Genomic DNA, 17,724 nt, shown 5'->3' with positions numbered 1-17,724 from the left:
GTGGGTTTAAGCCTTATATACAAAGGAAAAAAATTATAAAAGTTTTAGAGAAGAATATTTCTGTGAAGTCTGTGACAGAAAGTTTTTTGAAACAAAACACTAAAGGCACTAACCAGAAAAATAGCATATTGTTTAACTCGGTACATAAAAAATACAAACTTACATCAATTGAAAGGACACCGTAGAAAGAAGGAAAATATGAGCCACAAATCAGAAAATGAGCTTTACTATCCATAATCCTGACAAGAGATTAATACCCAGAATATGTAAAAAATATCTGTGAGCCAATAGGGAAAAGATAGTATCCAAGTAGGAAAAGAAGCAAAGAAATGAATAGAAATTTCACAGAAAAAGGGAACACAATGCTTACAAACACATGAAAACAAATACTTAATATCATTAATAATAGAGAAATGCAAATGAAAAGAACAACAAAAGTGGGGCGCCTGGGTGGCTCAGTTGGTTGAGCGTCCGACTTCAGCTCAGGTCATGATCTCACAGTTCGTGCTGACAGCTGGCTCAGAGCCTGGAACCTGTTTCAGATTCTGTGTCTCCCTCTCTCTCTGACCCTCCCCTGCTCATGCTGTCTGTCTCTCTCAGAAATAAATAAAACATAAAAAAAAAATTTTTAAAAAAAAGAACAACAAAAGGTACCGTTACATACCCATCAGTTAACAACACCAGATATTGGCCAATACGTGAAACAACAAATGGTTTTATGTAGGAAGGAGTGCTCTTTGGTACTGTTACTTTGTAATACACTGTGGCATAACCTAGTAAGGTCAAAGGTGTGCACACCTTAAACCCAGCAAGTAATTCCTAGAGAAACTCTCCTGTACATAAACAATATATGGAAAATGTGGATAATAGCAAAAGCCTGGGAAGAACCCAAATGTGCACCAACCATGAATTGGATAAACAAATTTGGTATTTGTTGATTTATATGACAGGATACTGTCATTTAAATTGAATAAACTATAACTAAACATATCTGAATGCATGTATTGCAGAATAAAATGTTGACTAATAGAAACAAGTCAAAGAAGAGTATATTCGGCATGATGTCCTGACATTCAAAAGCAGGCTGAGTCCATTTTGGCTGCTATTTATATAAAAAACATACCGCAGACTGGGTAGCTTAACAAGTATCATTTCTCACAGTTCTGGAGGTTGGGAAGTTCATGATCAAAGTGCCATGGATTTGGTGTCTAGTGGGAACGTGTTTCTTGGTTCATAGAATGCCACATTCTTACTCTGTTCTCACATGTTGGAAGGTTAGGAAGCTCTCCGTAGTCTCTTTCTTAAGGGCACTAATCCCATTGATGAGTGACGAGGGCCCTACCCACATGACCTAATCACCTCCCAAAGTTTCCACCTCCTAATAACCGTAACACTGCGGCTTAGGATTTCAACATGTGAATTTGGGGGTGGGAGTGGGGACACACATTCAATCCACAATACAGGCAAAATTGTGATTGTTTTAGTTTCATACATAGATAGTGAAATGATTTAAAAAAATTTTTTTAATGTTTTTATTTATTATTGAGACAGAGAAAAACATTGCATGAGTAGGGGAGGTGCAGAGAGAGAGGGAGACACAGAATCCAAAACAGGCTCCAGGCTCAGAGCTGTCAGCACAGAGCCTGATGCAGGACTCGAACCCACGAACCATGAGATCATGACCTGAGCCGAGGTCAGATGCTTAACCAACTGAGTCACCCAGGCGCCCCAATAGTAAAATGATTTTTAAAAAGCGAGAAACAGCAGCACAAATAGTAGTTGTTTCTTAGCTTAGATTTGGAAGGTGTGTTAATATGCTAGGGTTGCAACAATATACCACAGACTGAGTGGCTTAAACAACAGAAACTTATTATCTCACAGCATGGGGACTTTAAGGTCAAGATTAAGGTATTGGCAGGTTAGATTCTTCTGGGACCTCTCACCTGAGCTTGCAGATGGCCATCTTCTTGCTCTGTCCTCACAGGCCTTTTCTTCGTGCATGTATGGGTTCCTGGTGTCTGTCCTTCTTATAAGGACATCAGTCATATTGGATGAGGGCTCAGCCTTATGACCTCACTTAACCTTAATTACCTCTTTAAAGATCTTATCTCCAAATACAGTCACACTCTGAGCTTTTGGGTGTTAAGAATTCAATATATAAATTTAGAGAGGACACAATTCAGCCCAAACACCAAATAGGTGTTTTGCATGTGCTGTCTTCTGATGTACTAATTATATACTAATTGTATTCTAGATTTTGGCCTGGGTGGCAAGTGAACAGATTTTGTTTTATTACTGATCTTTAAAATACATGTATGTATATTTATATACTCTTTAGTATGCATGTTAGATAGAATCCTAAGAAGACTCGAGAAGTTTTCCTCCCTGCTCTCCAGGAACACAATGAGATATCACATCCACAATTATGTCATGTTACATGGCAAAGGGATTTGGCAGATGCAGTTAAGGTTACTGATGAGATGACTAAAGTAATCGAAAGAGAGAATTCACATGCAACCACATGGGCCCTAAAAGCAGATGGTTGTCTCTGGCTAGTAGCAAAAGAGAGATATTGAAGCATGAGATCAGATGAGTGTGGAACAGATTCTCAATCACTGATTTGGAAGAGGCTATGTGGAAGAAACTTAGAGGAGCCTCTAGGAGTTTCAAGTGACCATAAGCCAATGGCCATAAAGAATGTGGATACCTCAGTCCTACAACTGCAAATAACTGAATTCAGCCAACAGCATAAATCATCTTGGGAGTGGATTCCTCCCAGATCCTCCAGACAAGACTTCAATCTAGCTGACATCTTAATTTAAGCCTTACAATACCCTAAGCAAAGAACCATTGGTCAATCCATTGGCTTACTGAGTTAAAGAACTTTGAGATAATAAATGGGTTTTTCTATGCCACTAAGTTGTGATAAGTTATTACTTAGCAATGAACTAAAACCCTAGGTATGATATAGTTCAAAATTTTTAAGTTTCAATAAAATGCAGAAGTGTTCTCTACAGTCTCTAAACTCTATATTTGTAGACTGATGCTTCAGAAAGATTGTCACACTTTCTTTGAGAGCCACTAGGCCATACAGAACTCACTATGTTGCCCAAGTGTATATTAGAGATATCTCTAGACAATCAGGAATTATCTGTGTATTCTTACTGAGGACCATGGAACTTTGCTTCTTACCCACGTTCATTGACTTCAAAGACCACTCAAAAGACTTCACACACTAATCATGTTCCCATTTGAGAGTCTTTTACTTTTTTGGAGAAGTTACATGATGCTTCCAGAGAGCATAATCACTGGACAATTATCTTCTCACACAATACATGAATCATGCTTGGGGCCCTGGTCTCTGGTACTCCCGATATAGCACAGTTTTAATGCAAATATCAGCTTTGAAAAGCCCAATCCTAGAGGCTCCATTCTTCCTCACATCTTTACTACTTACATGATTTCTTTCCTGCTGCAGTGGGCACCTTCAGGTATCAACTGGACACGTTTAATGAATTTGGGAGAAATGAAATCAGGATGTGTCTGAATACACTGACATCGCAACTCTTGCCCCTCACAGTGATAGGCTGTGTAAGAAAAGAATGGCAAAATCCCGAGTAAGAACAAAGAGAGCTGTTATGCTTATCTTTTATCCATGGAGCAGGATACAGAATAAGTACTAGTAGGCTAATCTAGAGAGACAAGCACACAAATCTAATCATCTGCTATTTTTATGATCAACAAACACTTATTAAGCATCTGCAATGTTTGAGAAATGGATAAGTACACTGGGCCAAAATTCATTGTTTAGAAGTATGCATGGTAAATGAAATAACTTATTTAGTGATGAATCAACTTGATTTCTCTCTAGGAAAAGTGGTCAACATAAAAATTTTATGTGAATCCTATCTGCCCACCATCATTGAAATAAACACCCCTGAACCTATTTGCAATAATGCGCCCGATGTTATCTTGAGTAAGGCCAGCACAGGCCCTTCCAGTTCAATATTTCCAAGAAGATACACAGACTTTTTAAATTAATCCAACAAGGAATTCTTTGACACCCCGTCATCTAAATATGTGTTCTGCCTAGGTTTTAATTTTACAGTTTCTAGGTTTTGCCCAATGCTAAATAACAATCTCATCAGCTCTCAAATGTTTTCAAAATATTTGCAATGCATAGAAGGAAAATACAAAATCTGTAGCTACTTTACCCAAGATGCCCAGTGCAAGGACAGCCCACAGGAGGAAGGTTTGTGAGCTCTCAGCAGCCATTTCCATGCTTGAGTTTGATCCTTGTCTGAATGGTGGAATCAACACTGCATCCCTCTTTTATGTACTTTCTGTAACCCTGGGAACTTTTTGTTGTCTGCTCACTCCCTCTCCGTTGAAGGGTGAAAGAAGCAGCTTATTAAGTAGTGTGTTTGTCACAAGCCAATAAGGAAACTTTTGGCTTTTTCAAGCTTTGTTTCAGTAAGGAGAAGGAGTGGGAGCTGAGGTTTGGGAGCAGGATATGAATTCGTTGAAATGAGAAATTGACCTATTATTTCCTGGGGAGGGAAACTGCATAATCGTGAAGAGTTCAATGCCAGTCATTTAACAGTGCCTTACACAGTGGAGTTGTAAGAATGTCTATACACTTTTTAAAGGTCATGTTTTTACAAAGTAAGTAATTAAGATGCTTTTCCTCAGCATGGTGTTTGCTTTTGGCTTTTATGACCATTTGCATAATCCCACTCAAGGTGATAATAGAATCTGCCAAGCTCTAAGTGCACTTATAGCGTAAGTAACCTACAAAGGAACTGAAGTTCAAACTACAATAACATGTAGTCAGAAATAGCAAACGACAGTTTACTTGTGATGTGAAGGCAGCAGTTTCAATGGGCTTGAAGTTGAAATATGTAACAGCGAACTATGAACTCCCACTTTTTTCCTTAGGCAGTTTTATAAGTGACCTACATTATTATGCCACACTGACCACATTGTTGGGTTTTTGTTTTTGTTTTTGTTTTGTGAATTAACAAATCAGTATCAAAACAGCGGCATTACTCTCCTCACTCTGTCATGACCAAGAACCACAGACTGGGTGGCTTAAGCAAGAACCATTTTTTTTTTTTTGTCTTGGAGTTCTGGAGGCCAGAAGCCCAAAATCATGGTGCACACAAAGTTAGTTCTTTCTGAGGGCCTTTGTCCTTGGCTTAGAGATAGTTGTCTTCATCTTCACACAGTGTTCTCCCTGTGTGATTGTCTGCCTCCGAATTTCTGCTTTGTATAGAGACATCAGTCATACTGGATTAGGGCCACCTCCTGACCTCTCTTTAATTTGGTTACCTCTGTAAAGACCCTGCCTCCCAATGAGGTACTGCGGGTTAGGACTCTAAACTGTGAAATTGCGGAGTGGCCGTGAGGGGACACAATTCAACCCACAACAGCATTTAGCTGAAGAACCAGTGATTACTGAAGGGCCGATATGGCCTGGAGGTACACCTAGCCTAAATAATAAGAAGGTGTTTTCTTTTGACAGTCATCGGTGAACATGTATTACCTGCCAAGGCCTTTGCTGGACAGTAAATACTCAAACAATGAAAATGGAGTGCCTGCTCTTGTGGAATTCAGAGCCTGTTTGGAGACAGACATGTAAACAGACTAAACTAGAAGGTGATCTGTGTTAAACTAGATGTAGAGCTGAGCCGCTCTGTAGGCGGAGGAGGGAGGGCTTAGAGGGAGGCACAGGGAGAGAAGATGTCACCTGGGAAGGAACACTGGAGTTGCTGAAGATGAAAGGAAGTTAATCATCACAAAAGGCTGACAGAACATTCTGGACAGAGGAATGCATACAAGGGCACAGATTCACAAAAGGGTTGCTATGGTCTGAATGTTCGTGTCTCCTCAAAATTTACATGTTTGAATCCTAAGCCTCAAGGTGATGGTGTTAGAAGGTGCAGTTATCAGGTCATGTGGATGGAACCCTCATGAATGAGATTAGTGGCCTTATAAAAGAGACCCAGAACTGCCCTGCACCTGCTGCCACATGAGACAAGACCAGTCTGAGATCCAAAAGAGGCCCTTGCTCAAACAGTGTTGGTACCTTGATCTCGGACTTCCAGCTTCCAGAACTGTGAGAAATAAATTTCTGTTTTGTATAAGCCACAAATCCATTGTATTTTGTTACAACAGCCAGGACAGACTAAGACAAGGGTCTTGGCATGTTAAGGAAGAGAAAAAAGTTATTCCAATCTCCAAATGAGGTAAGTTTTAATATCTTGACAACATTCAAGTGATTGAACAGATATTGGCCTTTATAGAAACCAAAAAGCTGCAGACTACTTAGAAACATTATTCAGACACAACCTTAAATTCCTTGCATCTTATTTTCCATCTGTACCAAGTCAAATGCTGTGTTATCCACAGGTCTAGATACTATGATGATAACAGCGTATACAAAGATAAGACAATCAACCATGGAAAGATTCATAATAATTTAGTTCAGATTGAGGTAAGATGGCGGGCTCGCGGTGAGCAGCTGTCAGGGATGAAAATAGGTATGCCTGGAAGCAGATTTTAAAAGCAGCTTCTCTTCAGATCAGCTTCTTTCACATCACCTGATAAGCATCTTGAGTCACCATGATATTATTGGCAGCAGTAAAATGGGCGATATCAAACAGAACTATCTGGAAGCATTTATTTCCGACTCAAAACGGAGCTTTATATTGTGTTTGTCATAAATCTACGTATTCTCATCCAGATGACTATCATTGCAAAGTAGAGTTCGCTTTGACACCTGAGGGCAGGCCGATGGTATGCTACCGCCCTTCCGTGGACGTTCCACACGAATACACAAAACCTTTCCCACGGCCAGATCCTGCACATAATAATGAAGAAACACATGATCAAATGCTGAAAAACCAGATTTGAAGGAAAAAAATGAACACTTTGAGCAAGGACCTGTGATAGAACAACTTAGCAAAAGGTTCTTCACTACTAAGCACTTTGGTATCCTTGTGGGCAGTGTCATAGGCGTGGTGGGAAACTAGATCCTCCCAAAGATGGATGATATTGAGGTTTTCAGGAATCAGAGAGATGTTCTCTTGTGTCTTATTTGCCATTTGAGAAAATGCAACTGAGTACATTCACTGTTAGATAGCAAAACAATAATAAAGTGTCTTTTTACATGTTAGAATGTCTATTTCTTTATGTATCTTAGGTAATTGTGGATTTGACATTCTTATATGGAGAAACCGAGTTCGTCTTATCTTGCCTTTGAGATATTAAGGTCTACCAGTTATTTCTATGTATCTAGTTGTGATTAAGTATTTTTACATTATCAGCCAAATATTGTTAGTAGTATCAATATGATTAATAAAAATGTGCATGGTTCTCCTTCACACGGTGATTTTTTAATTGCCTTTCAAAAGAAACTCATGAAATCCACCCAGAAAATAAATGTTACAATGTTTTCTTTCTTGTGGTTTCTAGAAAGCAATTAAATTATAGTTGACCCTTGAACCACAGGAGTTTGATCTACTTATACACAGAATTTTTATTTTGATAAATAGAGTGAGTACAGTACTGTAAATGTATTTTCTCTTAAGATTTTCTTAGTAACACTTTCTTTTCCTTAGTTTTATTGTAACCATATAATATAAAATACATATAACATGCAAAATACGTGTTAGTCAATTATGTTCATCAGTGAGGCTACCAGTCAACATAAGCTATTAGTAATTAAGTTTTGGGGGAGTCAAAATTATATGTGGATTTTTGGCTGCAATGGGGATTGGTACCCTTAACCTCCTTGTTCAGGGGTTAACTGTAGTTACATTTTAATTAGTTTCTACTGCTTGCTAAGGTCCTTTATGTATATGTACATTATTACTAAATTCCCACAATAATCCTTTGAAGAAAGATCATCAACTTCGCTTCACAAGTAAGGCCAAGTGACTTTGAACCCCACCTATGTCGCAAATGGAGTAGGAGAGCCAGGATCCAAATGGTCTGGTTCCAGAGTCTTTTTACAGTGACAAAGGGATATTTTCTTTTACCCAAGAAGGCACTTTTCTAGAAAGGATATTATATAATTAGTTTTAATTTTTTTCTGGCTGTTTTAGAAATTATGCTTCAGAACACATGCAGCTCTGTGGTTAAAATGTTAATATCACTAAACTAGTGTGATGAGAATGTTAATTGATTATTTTGTTGTTGATTGTCACTACCGCCTTATATGTGATCCTTAATGGCACTGCTGCCCCTGTGATTTCTGTTTAGGATGTGAAGAATCTTTTTAAAAGGTGGAAAGGTGTGTATTCAAACTTGTAAAATATTTGTGTTATTTTAAAATTTGATGTGGAAAATGATTTCATTGAAGAGAAATTGAAATGAAATCCACTGAAATGAAAACTTCATTTAAAGCCTGTTGCTTTGGGACACCTGGGTGGTTTGGTTGGTTAAGTGTCTGACTCTGGATTTCGGCTCAGGTCATGATCAGTTCATGAGTTTGAGCCCCAGATCAGGCTGCTTGGAGCCTGCTTGGCATTTTCAGTCTCCCTCTCTCTCTGCCCCTCCTGACATGTGCACATGTACTCTCTCTCTCAAAATAAATACATTGAAACTTAAAAAAATTAAAAATACAAATAAATAAAATAATTTAGTTTTTGAAAACTTCAAAAACAGGGTTAGGACTCATGACTGTTGAGGAGTTTGTTGAAGAGATAGTAATAAAAGATCTGGAGATCTTCCTTATCAAATATGGGTCTCTTGTTCTAGACCTACTAAAATCCATGCCAGATCTGGAGCAAAATTAAAGTACAGTTGCATCTAGATGGTTTAACATGCTCAGATTGTCAGCTTCCTAAGTTTTACAATTTATTTTATTAGTTGAATTTTCACACAAGCAAGCCTGAGACCTGACACCCATGCAAGTCACGCACATACACAGAATCCTATTTTTAACTGTAATCTCATGTTTATTTCTTCAAAATATTTATCTACTCTCACAGAGCTACAGCATAAGTTAATGGTAGTAACAACCACTTATTGAGTCCTGCTTTGTGTCAACACAATTCTGTGAACTTTCTGTGTATTATCCGGAAGCTTTACAGGGATGTTTGTATCTTACAGATGAGAAAATCAAATATCCCAGAGAGGTTAAATAATTATGAAAGATTAAAAATAGCCACAAATGTTTAATAGCTCCCTTTAAGAAGTGGAATCTACTTCCCAAGTCCCTTGACTCTGTGCTGATACTGCTTTGGGCCGTAGAATGTGGTAGAGATGATGTGGATACTTCAAAGCAAAAATTCCAGAACCCATGAGAGTAGGTGGGTGAGGGTGAGGGTGAAATACATAAAGGACATTAAGAATACACTTACTGTGATGAGCACTAAGGATGTACAGACTTGTTGAATCACTATATTGTACACCTAAAACTAATATAACACTCTATGCAATTTACACTTGAATAAATAAATAAGTAGGGAAAATGCTTCCACTCCTGCCATCTTGAAATGCTGTTGCCACCATAAGCAGATGGTAGAGCTCATCTGCCAGAGACATGAAGCCCAGCCAACAGACGGCACCAAGCAGACAAGTGAGCAAGGCAGACCTGTCAAGCCACAGATGACTGTAGCCCCATGAATAACCCAGGAGAGACCATCAGAAGAACCACCTGGCTGAGCCCAGGCCAATTATGCATCACTTAGCCCAACCTGATGATCTACAGGGTCATGAGCCAGGATTAAATGGTTGATGCTTTAAGCCACTACATTTTGGGGGGGTTATAGATAACTGAGAAAGTAACGCAGCAGATCACCCAATGTAGCTGCACACATTTTTTACTTCAAATTGGCCACAATAATCATCATAGTTCCTTTAGAATACCCTACAAAAGCTTGTGGTATGAATGGGCTCTTAGTTATTAATTAGTGCCCAGATACTGGTTCTACAATTTTAGAAAGTCAACCCTAGAACCAAAACTAAAGAAATTTAATAATGATCTAGTTAATGAAGAGAGTCCTATACTAAATATCAGAAAGCTGAGTCCTAGTTCATCTTAAAATAGGACAGTTCTGTGACATTTGGTAATTCCTTGGTGGTCTCTGAGCTTCCACAGTCTCATCTATAAAATGAGAGAACTGGTTTTTTGGTGTGTGATCTCCCAGGTTTTTAACTATACTCCTATCTGGCTGCTAAAAGACCAGTTCTTGGTTTTAATTTGTGACTTGTTTATTCCTCTCCAAACTATGTGGGGTTTTGTTTTGTTTTTTTCAGGAAATTCCTGAAATCTAAAGAAATAATTTCAACTACTTCTCACTTTTAAAGAAAATATTTATTATTTTAATTTTGAGGACAAAATGTCAATAAGCATACGATCCTCTTTGCAGGGGAAGACAAGGTTCTGGATGTGGGTTTGGTAGATTCTACTCCCGTGCCCCCAGACCCAAACATACCATTTTAGGGCCTTATGGATCCAACTTCCAGGTTTTGACTTATTCCCTGCCCCACTTCAGATTTTCCTTCCACCTGATTCTCTGACATTCTACTCCTTTATAAAATGATTGTACATGAGTCTTAGCACTGGGATCTAACTACTGGGAAATCCAAGTGACCAAGTTCCCCTGAAAGCATATTCTGATACAAACACATGTGTGCAGTAGTTTATCTTGGAAAGAATCTTAACAAGAGCAAGTGAGAGAATGGGGAGTGTAGAGTAGGGAAGAGAAAAATACTAATAGGGTCTTTGTAATAAATGAGCTATCACTGTTAAGTAACTAGAGATTAACCTTGCTATGGAGCCCCTGAGAAATCTTGTAAAATGTTCCTCAGAATTGTGCCACCAAGACTTTCATTTCCAGCCATCTAAAAGGGAACAGTCCTAACTTCCTGCCATAAACAACTAGAGAACTCAACAGAACACATTGAACAACTGCTTCCAGACATTGGACAATAACCAACAGGAGACTAGGATCCTTGAGAAAAGGAAACAAAGAAGGGTCAAGTTCATAATCACCCTGGGTTTTTTGCTGGAGCAATTCTGGACCACTGTTCAGGGAGGGAGAGCCCAAGCAGAGCACAGTGGTTTTGCTGAGTTTAGGAGACACAGACTTGAATTCAGGGAAACTGAGGTGACTACAAGTGAGTAGGGTTGAAGAAAGGAGAGATGCATTCAGGAAAACAGAGCTCTGGAAGTCTGCACTGGGGTTCCATTGGGTCTCTATGATCAATACTAAGTCACACGTGCATATGGTGAAACTCCACTGGATCAAGAAGAGAAGAGCCAGAGATCTAGAAGCTGACCAATTTTTAGACCACATGGGTTGGGGAGATACTTGCATTCTGACTTGTTAGAGTGGAGGGACCTTATGAGCACTCAGGGCGTTTGGCAGAGGCACAGAAAGGGCATGACTTAGCAGTACAACTAAACAAGCCTTGGGGCAAAGAACTCTCTCTAGACCACCCTAATAAAGCTTAAGAACAAGCCTCAAAAATATCAAGCTGATTCTCTGATAACTTAACTGTCTGTAATAGCAGAGACCAAGATTGGAAAGGAAGAAAACAAAATCTTGACACTTAACAACATAGGGTTCAAAATTTTCTGCATCCAATCAAAAATTACTAAACATGCCAGGAAGAAAAACACGGTCCATAATGGGATGTGTGTGGGGGGTGGGGGGGTGGAGATCACTCAACAGAAATAAAAATGACACAATGATAGAATTAGTAGACAAGGGTTTGGGGCACCTGTTTGGCTCAGTCAGTTAAGCTTCTGACTCTTGGTTTCAGCTCAGGGCATAATCTCATGGTTTGTGAGTTCAAGCCCCATATCAGGCTCTGCACTGATAGTATGGAGCCTGCTTAGAATTCTCTCTCCCTCTCTCTCTGCCCCTCTCCCACTCATTCTCTCTCTCAAAACAAATAAACTTAAAAAAATTCTTCTAATAAAAGTAAGAAAAGAATTAATAGACAAGGATTTTAAACTAGCTATTACAATTATGCTCAAGGGTTTAAGGGAGAATGTGAACATATGAAGAGAGAAGTGGAAAGCATATATATATATTTATAATTAAATCATTGAGCAAAGCAATGAAATGAGAGTCCTTGCTAGGATAGTTATAAGAATATAAATGTTCTTGAGAAGATAGAGTTGAGTAGCAAGGTAGAAAGGAACTCCTTATAAAAACATATTTATATAGTGGATTTTCCAGAATTGTCCAACCAAGGGACTGGAAAATAGAATATTCATTCACTAACTCCTGCCCCTCGATGAGGGTGGCCTCTTAGGGCTTTAATCACAGGCCACCCTGCCTCTGAGCTGAGAAAACTCTCGCTGCCATGCTCCCCTCCCCACACCCGTATGGAGAGAGCCCTCAGGAAGAGGATCAGAGGACAGGGGGCCTGAGCTGGGAAGCTGACTCCAAGTATAGATGCTACCCACTGCAACCGTGCAACTCACAGGTAAAGGAAATATGAACTGGGGCATCAATGGCGAAGATAAAATAAGACCTTACCCTTATTATTTGTGTGGGTAGTTAGGAAAAAAAGAGAAACGGTACCATCTGTTATTCTGGATTGCCCCCATTATGCTGTTGCAGGTTTGCCCCTTCTGCCATTCCCCAATGTCTTTCCAGTTACTTCTGGAAATCCTGAGAGGACATCTCCATTGCATTCTCAAGAAAGACTCATAATGCGGGCGCCTGGGTGGCTTAGTCGGTTAGGCGTCCGACTTTCGCTTAGGTCATGATCTCGAGGTTCGTGGGTTCGAGCCCCGCATCGGGCTCTGTGCTGACTGCCAGCTCAGAGCCTGGAGCCTATTTCAGAGTCTGTATCTCCCTCTCTCTCTGACCCTCCCCTGCTCACGCTGTCTCTCTCTCTCTCTCTCTCTCTCTCTCCTAGAAATAAAAAAAAAATTAAAATATTAAAAAAAAAAAAAAAGAAAGACTCATAATGACATAATGACTCCTTTCTGGGTTTTAGCTCATTGGGAACATTGCTCAAGAAACTTTAGTCAATGGTGCCATGGTTATTTCCTGCTGATGATCTTTCAAAGTTGTGATGTGTCACTCAGCATTCTTTTCCTACTTAACCTCATGACCACCACCTCACACTCCTTGTGTCCCATTTCCTGCCATGACGCTCTTAATGGGAGTCTGCCTTGTACTTGCAAAGCCTCAGGTCGATTTGGTGGGAAAAGCATAGTACAAATCCACTTGATCGAGGACAGACACTGAGATGATGTCCACTGCATTGGTCTGAGGACCAATGGCAGATTTCTGCAGCCACCGATGATGCTTAATCCCTGCAAAAACTTCAGAAAGTGTATTCTTCTTTACCTTCATTCTGTAGCAAGGGATATGAGACTGAGTGAAGTCAAGAAACATGCCCAAGATGGCAGTCAACAAGTGACAGAGCTGGAATTTATCCAAATTTTCCCCAATTCTTTGGAACCTATGTCCTTAACCACCACGTGAACAGAACATCTCCTTTCTCCTTTCTATGTTGAATGTTCCATATTGACAAAAGCTCAGTGGCCAGTAGAGCAAGCTCGAGCCAGTGTTTGAATGTAAAACCTGATCTTGGGTGTGAGGACTTTATTGAGCCCTTGGGGTCCCACTTATAAATAATTTCCAATGTCCCTTGACCTGGGGTAAGGGAGTAAATGCTAGCATTTGTAGAACTTCAATAATGGCTTACATTTACAGTAAAACCTTGGTTTGTAAGCATAATTTATTCTGGAAACATGGTTGTAATTCAAAGCACTTATATATCAAAGCAAATATCCCCATAAGAAATAATAGAAACTCAGGTGAGTCATTCCAAACCCCAAAACACTTATACAAAACGGATTATAATACTGTAATATAATACAAATAACAAAGAAAGTACAAAACATGAAGAAAAATAAGAAAATTAGCCTGCATTTACTTTGAAAACATTCGTGGCTGGTGTGAGGGAGAAAAGAGAGAGGAGGGTTATTATGTAGGATCACTTTCACTATCACTAACGGATGTTGACTACAGTACAGTATTAATACACTCCTGTCATATACTGTATTTAATGTAACTGGCAGTAAAGCAGCAGAGGAAAGGGTCTTTTTCTGCAGGCAGCCTGACCTCGACTGAGTCAAAGCATTCCTAAGCTTACTCTTGTATGGAAAAGCAACAGACTGTCCATAGGTGCTTTGAAGTGACAAAAAACACACCAGTGCCAGCTGTTGGCACTTTCCAACGTTTTGAAAAATCACTGATTTCTGCCAAACACCACAGCCTGAGAATGAGCATCCTAGCATGGAAGACAATCACCTACAATCCCACAGTGAGAGAGAGACAGAGAAGAACCATTGTCTCAATTGTGATCATGTGGCGTTCAGCATCACGTACTACTCGTATTGCAAGACATGGCTTATTTATTGGGTTAACATTTGCTCCTTTTGCAGAATACTCGCAGAACAAGTTACTGGCAATCCCAGCTTTTACTGTATTTTCTTCTGTACCATTCACAAATTTTCTTCCTTCTTATCTCATTGTGATAACTAATAACATAGGAGTTATAAAGAAGTTACCATTCTTAACTTTATGAAAAAAAGCTCACAGTGGTTGTCTCTTGCTACTTAGAATCTTTATTACCCAGCTACGTCGGCAAACCATAACCTGATCTCAGGAATGAAGGCTGCCAGCCCTCTGCTGAAGACTTTTACCTAGGGCTCAGTATTTCCTGAATGAGTCCTGAGTCAGAGACAAGCACACCGCACACATTCACAGACATTCTTCCTTACCTGGTTTGGAGTGTGGTGTCAGATCCTAGGGACCCTTCCTCTTTTTACATACAAATTTTGTTTGTGAAACGTCAAGTGCTTGTCATCCTGCGGCAGTGTTGAATACCAGGTTCCAAAGGGCTTCCTCAGACTAAACCATCTATCAGGTTCCATAAAAATTGCCCTAGGAAGGGTGGGAGCTAATGCACTAAGACCTTAAAACTATTTGATAAATTGACATAAAGAATTGGAGTAACATTAAACTCTGTGGCGGTTACATATATATGTGGTTGTTTTTTGTTTTTTGTTTGTTTTTGGGTTTTTTTTTTTTTTTTTTGAGAGAGAGAAAGGGAGACTTAAGCAGACTTTACGTTCAGTGTGGAGCCAGATTCCACCACCCCGAGTTTATGACCTGAGCCAAAATCAAGAGTTGGGATCTCAACTGACTGACCCACCCAGGCACCCCAGTGTCTGCTACTTATAAATGAAGGTTAGAAAATTGAACCCAAATGTCAGTTAGATCTCTTTGTAGATGAAGTACTCAGCCATTCACATTTTGTACTTCTACTGGTGACACAACTTATTTCAGGGTTGAAGAAAAAACTCACTTTACTGCCATTTCACTGCCAGCTTCATTAAATTGTCAATAATCGTTTGAAGACTCATTTAGCAAAAGCAATGAAATGAGAGTCCTTATTAAGATTGCTATAAGAATATAAGTGTTTTTGAGGAGACAAAATTGAGTAGCAGGGTAGAGAGGAGCTCTTTATACCAAATGGCAATAAACAGCCATGACTCTTGCCCTGAGGGGCAGAGGAAAGCCCATACTTGGGAAAAGCACATTCCTTCCTGGGTAAATCAAACCCAAGGGGAGTGACAGCTATCATCAGATAAAGTCAAGCATAAATTATAGTTTATCTGTGTAGCAAATTGAATGCCCAGGAGGAAAAACAATTTTAAAAACCGTGGACAAATATTGATGTAAATCACCAGATTATCCAGTAAAGATAGACTTTTTGCCCCTAAATGAAACAAACATTTTTTTGTAGTTTGAAATACTTTATTTTCAAGTTCTTTTCAAAAACAGCGATAAATATGTGAGCCTCTCTGTTATAAGACACAGAGAAACACTGAATTTTGAACAGTAAACACTAAACAAGGCATTATGCCTTACAGGAAAGACACAAAATGTCCAAAGGGTATTTAGAACACTAGTTCCTAAAGCTTCAACATGAGAAATGTTGACCACATACTGTGAAATCATTTCAATAAATAGTAACAGCCATTCTTTTAAACAATTACAAAAATAGTTGTACACATGCATCCCCCCCACCTGATAATGACCTCACTCTCTCCTTATATCCCCCAGCCCCTGTCACAGCGGCTGGTAATGCTGTGAGCTCCCCAGAAGTATTAATTTAATGACTGGAGAATATTTGCAAACCTTCTACCTTCAGAGTAAATAAGAATTGGGGTTGAACTAAGCTGGGTTTAACATAAAATAAACCATAAAAATAACAGCACAGTGCACAAATAGATTCGGTCACATCCTAATTACATTATATGTAAAATATTAGCGTAGAATCTTTGAAAACCAACCAACCAATAAATAAATAAATAAATAGGAGGCTTCTCCTAAGAGATGCTCAAAACATATGAGACCCAATCAAAGCTGATGATTTCACTGTTTCCTCTTTGACTCCTGTAAGGGCAAAGCCTAATTCAGGTACCGCCACGGATCAGCTTCCACCTTCCTCTGGTCAGTTGGAGCTGCGCAACAATGAGAAAAATGTCATCCTTAGTACTGCTCAGGAAGGCTGGCTGCACAGCACTCTTCTCCTGTCCCCACCCTGAGCTTCTAAAGTTTTTTGAATCCAGTTTCCCCGGCCTGGCATCCAAAGGCTACTTCTTTGGATGCTTTTACTTAGGGATGTAGGGGGAGCCTGAGGACGTAGGGAGCCTGAAATACTGGCTACAAACAGCCAGAACGTGTTATTCTGTCACACTGGGCCTCCCTTCAGCCTCACAGCAACCCCATACGGTAGCTACTACTGTTTTCCTGGGCTTAGAGAAGCTTTAGATTCATCATCATTATCATCTGCCTCCTCTTCCTCCTCCTCCTCCTCCTCCTTGAGTCACATGGCTAATAGGTGATAGAATCCAGAGTGGGTCCCAGTACAGTGTCACTGCAAAGCGCCTGCTCTTCACCTCTAAGCTTTAGAGCCTATGTTGAAGAACAAGGATCTGCTTTGCAGATGTGAAGCCAGGAAGGAATGGGGGTGAGGGGGAGGGTGATGCCTATGATTTTTTAACAGGTGGAAAGCTTTTTAATGTAACTGACCAACACCAATTAGAACGGTAATAAAAGCAGGTTTACCCACACTCGTTTGCACGGGGAGAGAGGGCGCTGGAAATAGCCTTCTGGCATAGGAGAAGCTTAATACCTCAGTAGCAAATTTAATTGTGAAATAGTAACGAGTTTTCAGTCCTTCAGCTAAACCTAGGTTTCCTTGATAAAATCTTCCGGAGGCACGTGCCTGTCTCTGTGACCAGTGACTCTAGTCGCACGTGTGAATAGAAAGCATAACTCACTTGTTCAGCATCTTATCGATGATCTTCTTGACCAGGGGGGCTTCGGGGTTGAGACACACTTCCTGTCCATTCTTGAGCGTGGCTCTGCAGAGAGAAGGCAGGATGCCCGTTGGCAGGAGGCCGGGCCGCGCGGCGGGGTAGGGGGCATGGGGGCGGCGGGGGCGACAAAGGGCAGCGGCAGCAGCGCCGCGGGGCGTCACTTACATGACTTCGGTCTGGGCGCAGTGGGGTCCCGACGGCGTCACCTTGACACTCTGGATGTTCTTGAGGTGAATGCCCTGCAAGGTCTGCAGGCACTGGCAGCGCAGCTCGGTGACGACGGGCGTCCCTGCGGGGAGAGCACAGCGGGTGAGCGAGCTGTCCCCGGGCTGGCGCGCCCCGCGCCC

General features: G+C 40.3%; 1 protein-coding gene and 1 pseudogene across 2 annotated transcripts in view; one reads left to right on the top strand and one right to left on the bottom strand.

The window, feature by feature from the left end:
• Positions 1-17,724, bottom strand: part of LOC120231111 (growth-regulated protein homolog gamma-like) — a 112,074-nt gene that overhangs the window by 94,166 nt on the left and 184 nt on the right. The window contains exons 2-4 of one of the 2 annotated variants that reach the window (XM_039230998.1): positions 17,543-17,666; positions 17,339-17,422; positions 15,794-16,516 (exon numbers count right to left, since the gene is read on the bottom strand). In XM_039230998.1, coding sequence (XP_039086929.1) covers positions 16,507-16,516; positions 17,339-17,422; positions 17,543-17,666 — 218 coding nt within the window. In that variant the 3' untranslated portion in view covers positions 15,794-16,506. Of the gene's footprint in view, positions 1-15,793; positions 16,517-17,338; positions 17,423-17,542; positions 17,667-17,724 lie in introns of those variants that run through there. The other variant, XM_039230997.1, reaches the window with a different exon arrangement.
• Positions 6,625-7,054, top strand: LOC120231080 (annotated as a pseudogene).

Source organism: Hyaena hyaena, unplaced genomic scaffold (assembly GCF_003009895.1).
Source record: "Hyaena hyaena isolate Hyena2069 unplaced genomic scaffold, ASM300989v1 scaffold_54, whole genome shotgun sequence".
Lineage (NCBI taxonomy): Eukaryota > Metazoa > Chordata > Mammalia > Carnivora > Hyaenidae > Hyaena > Hyaena hyaena.
Note: the sequence above shows the minus strand (reverse complement) of the source record. Positions and strands in the feature narration are given on the sequence as shown.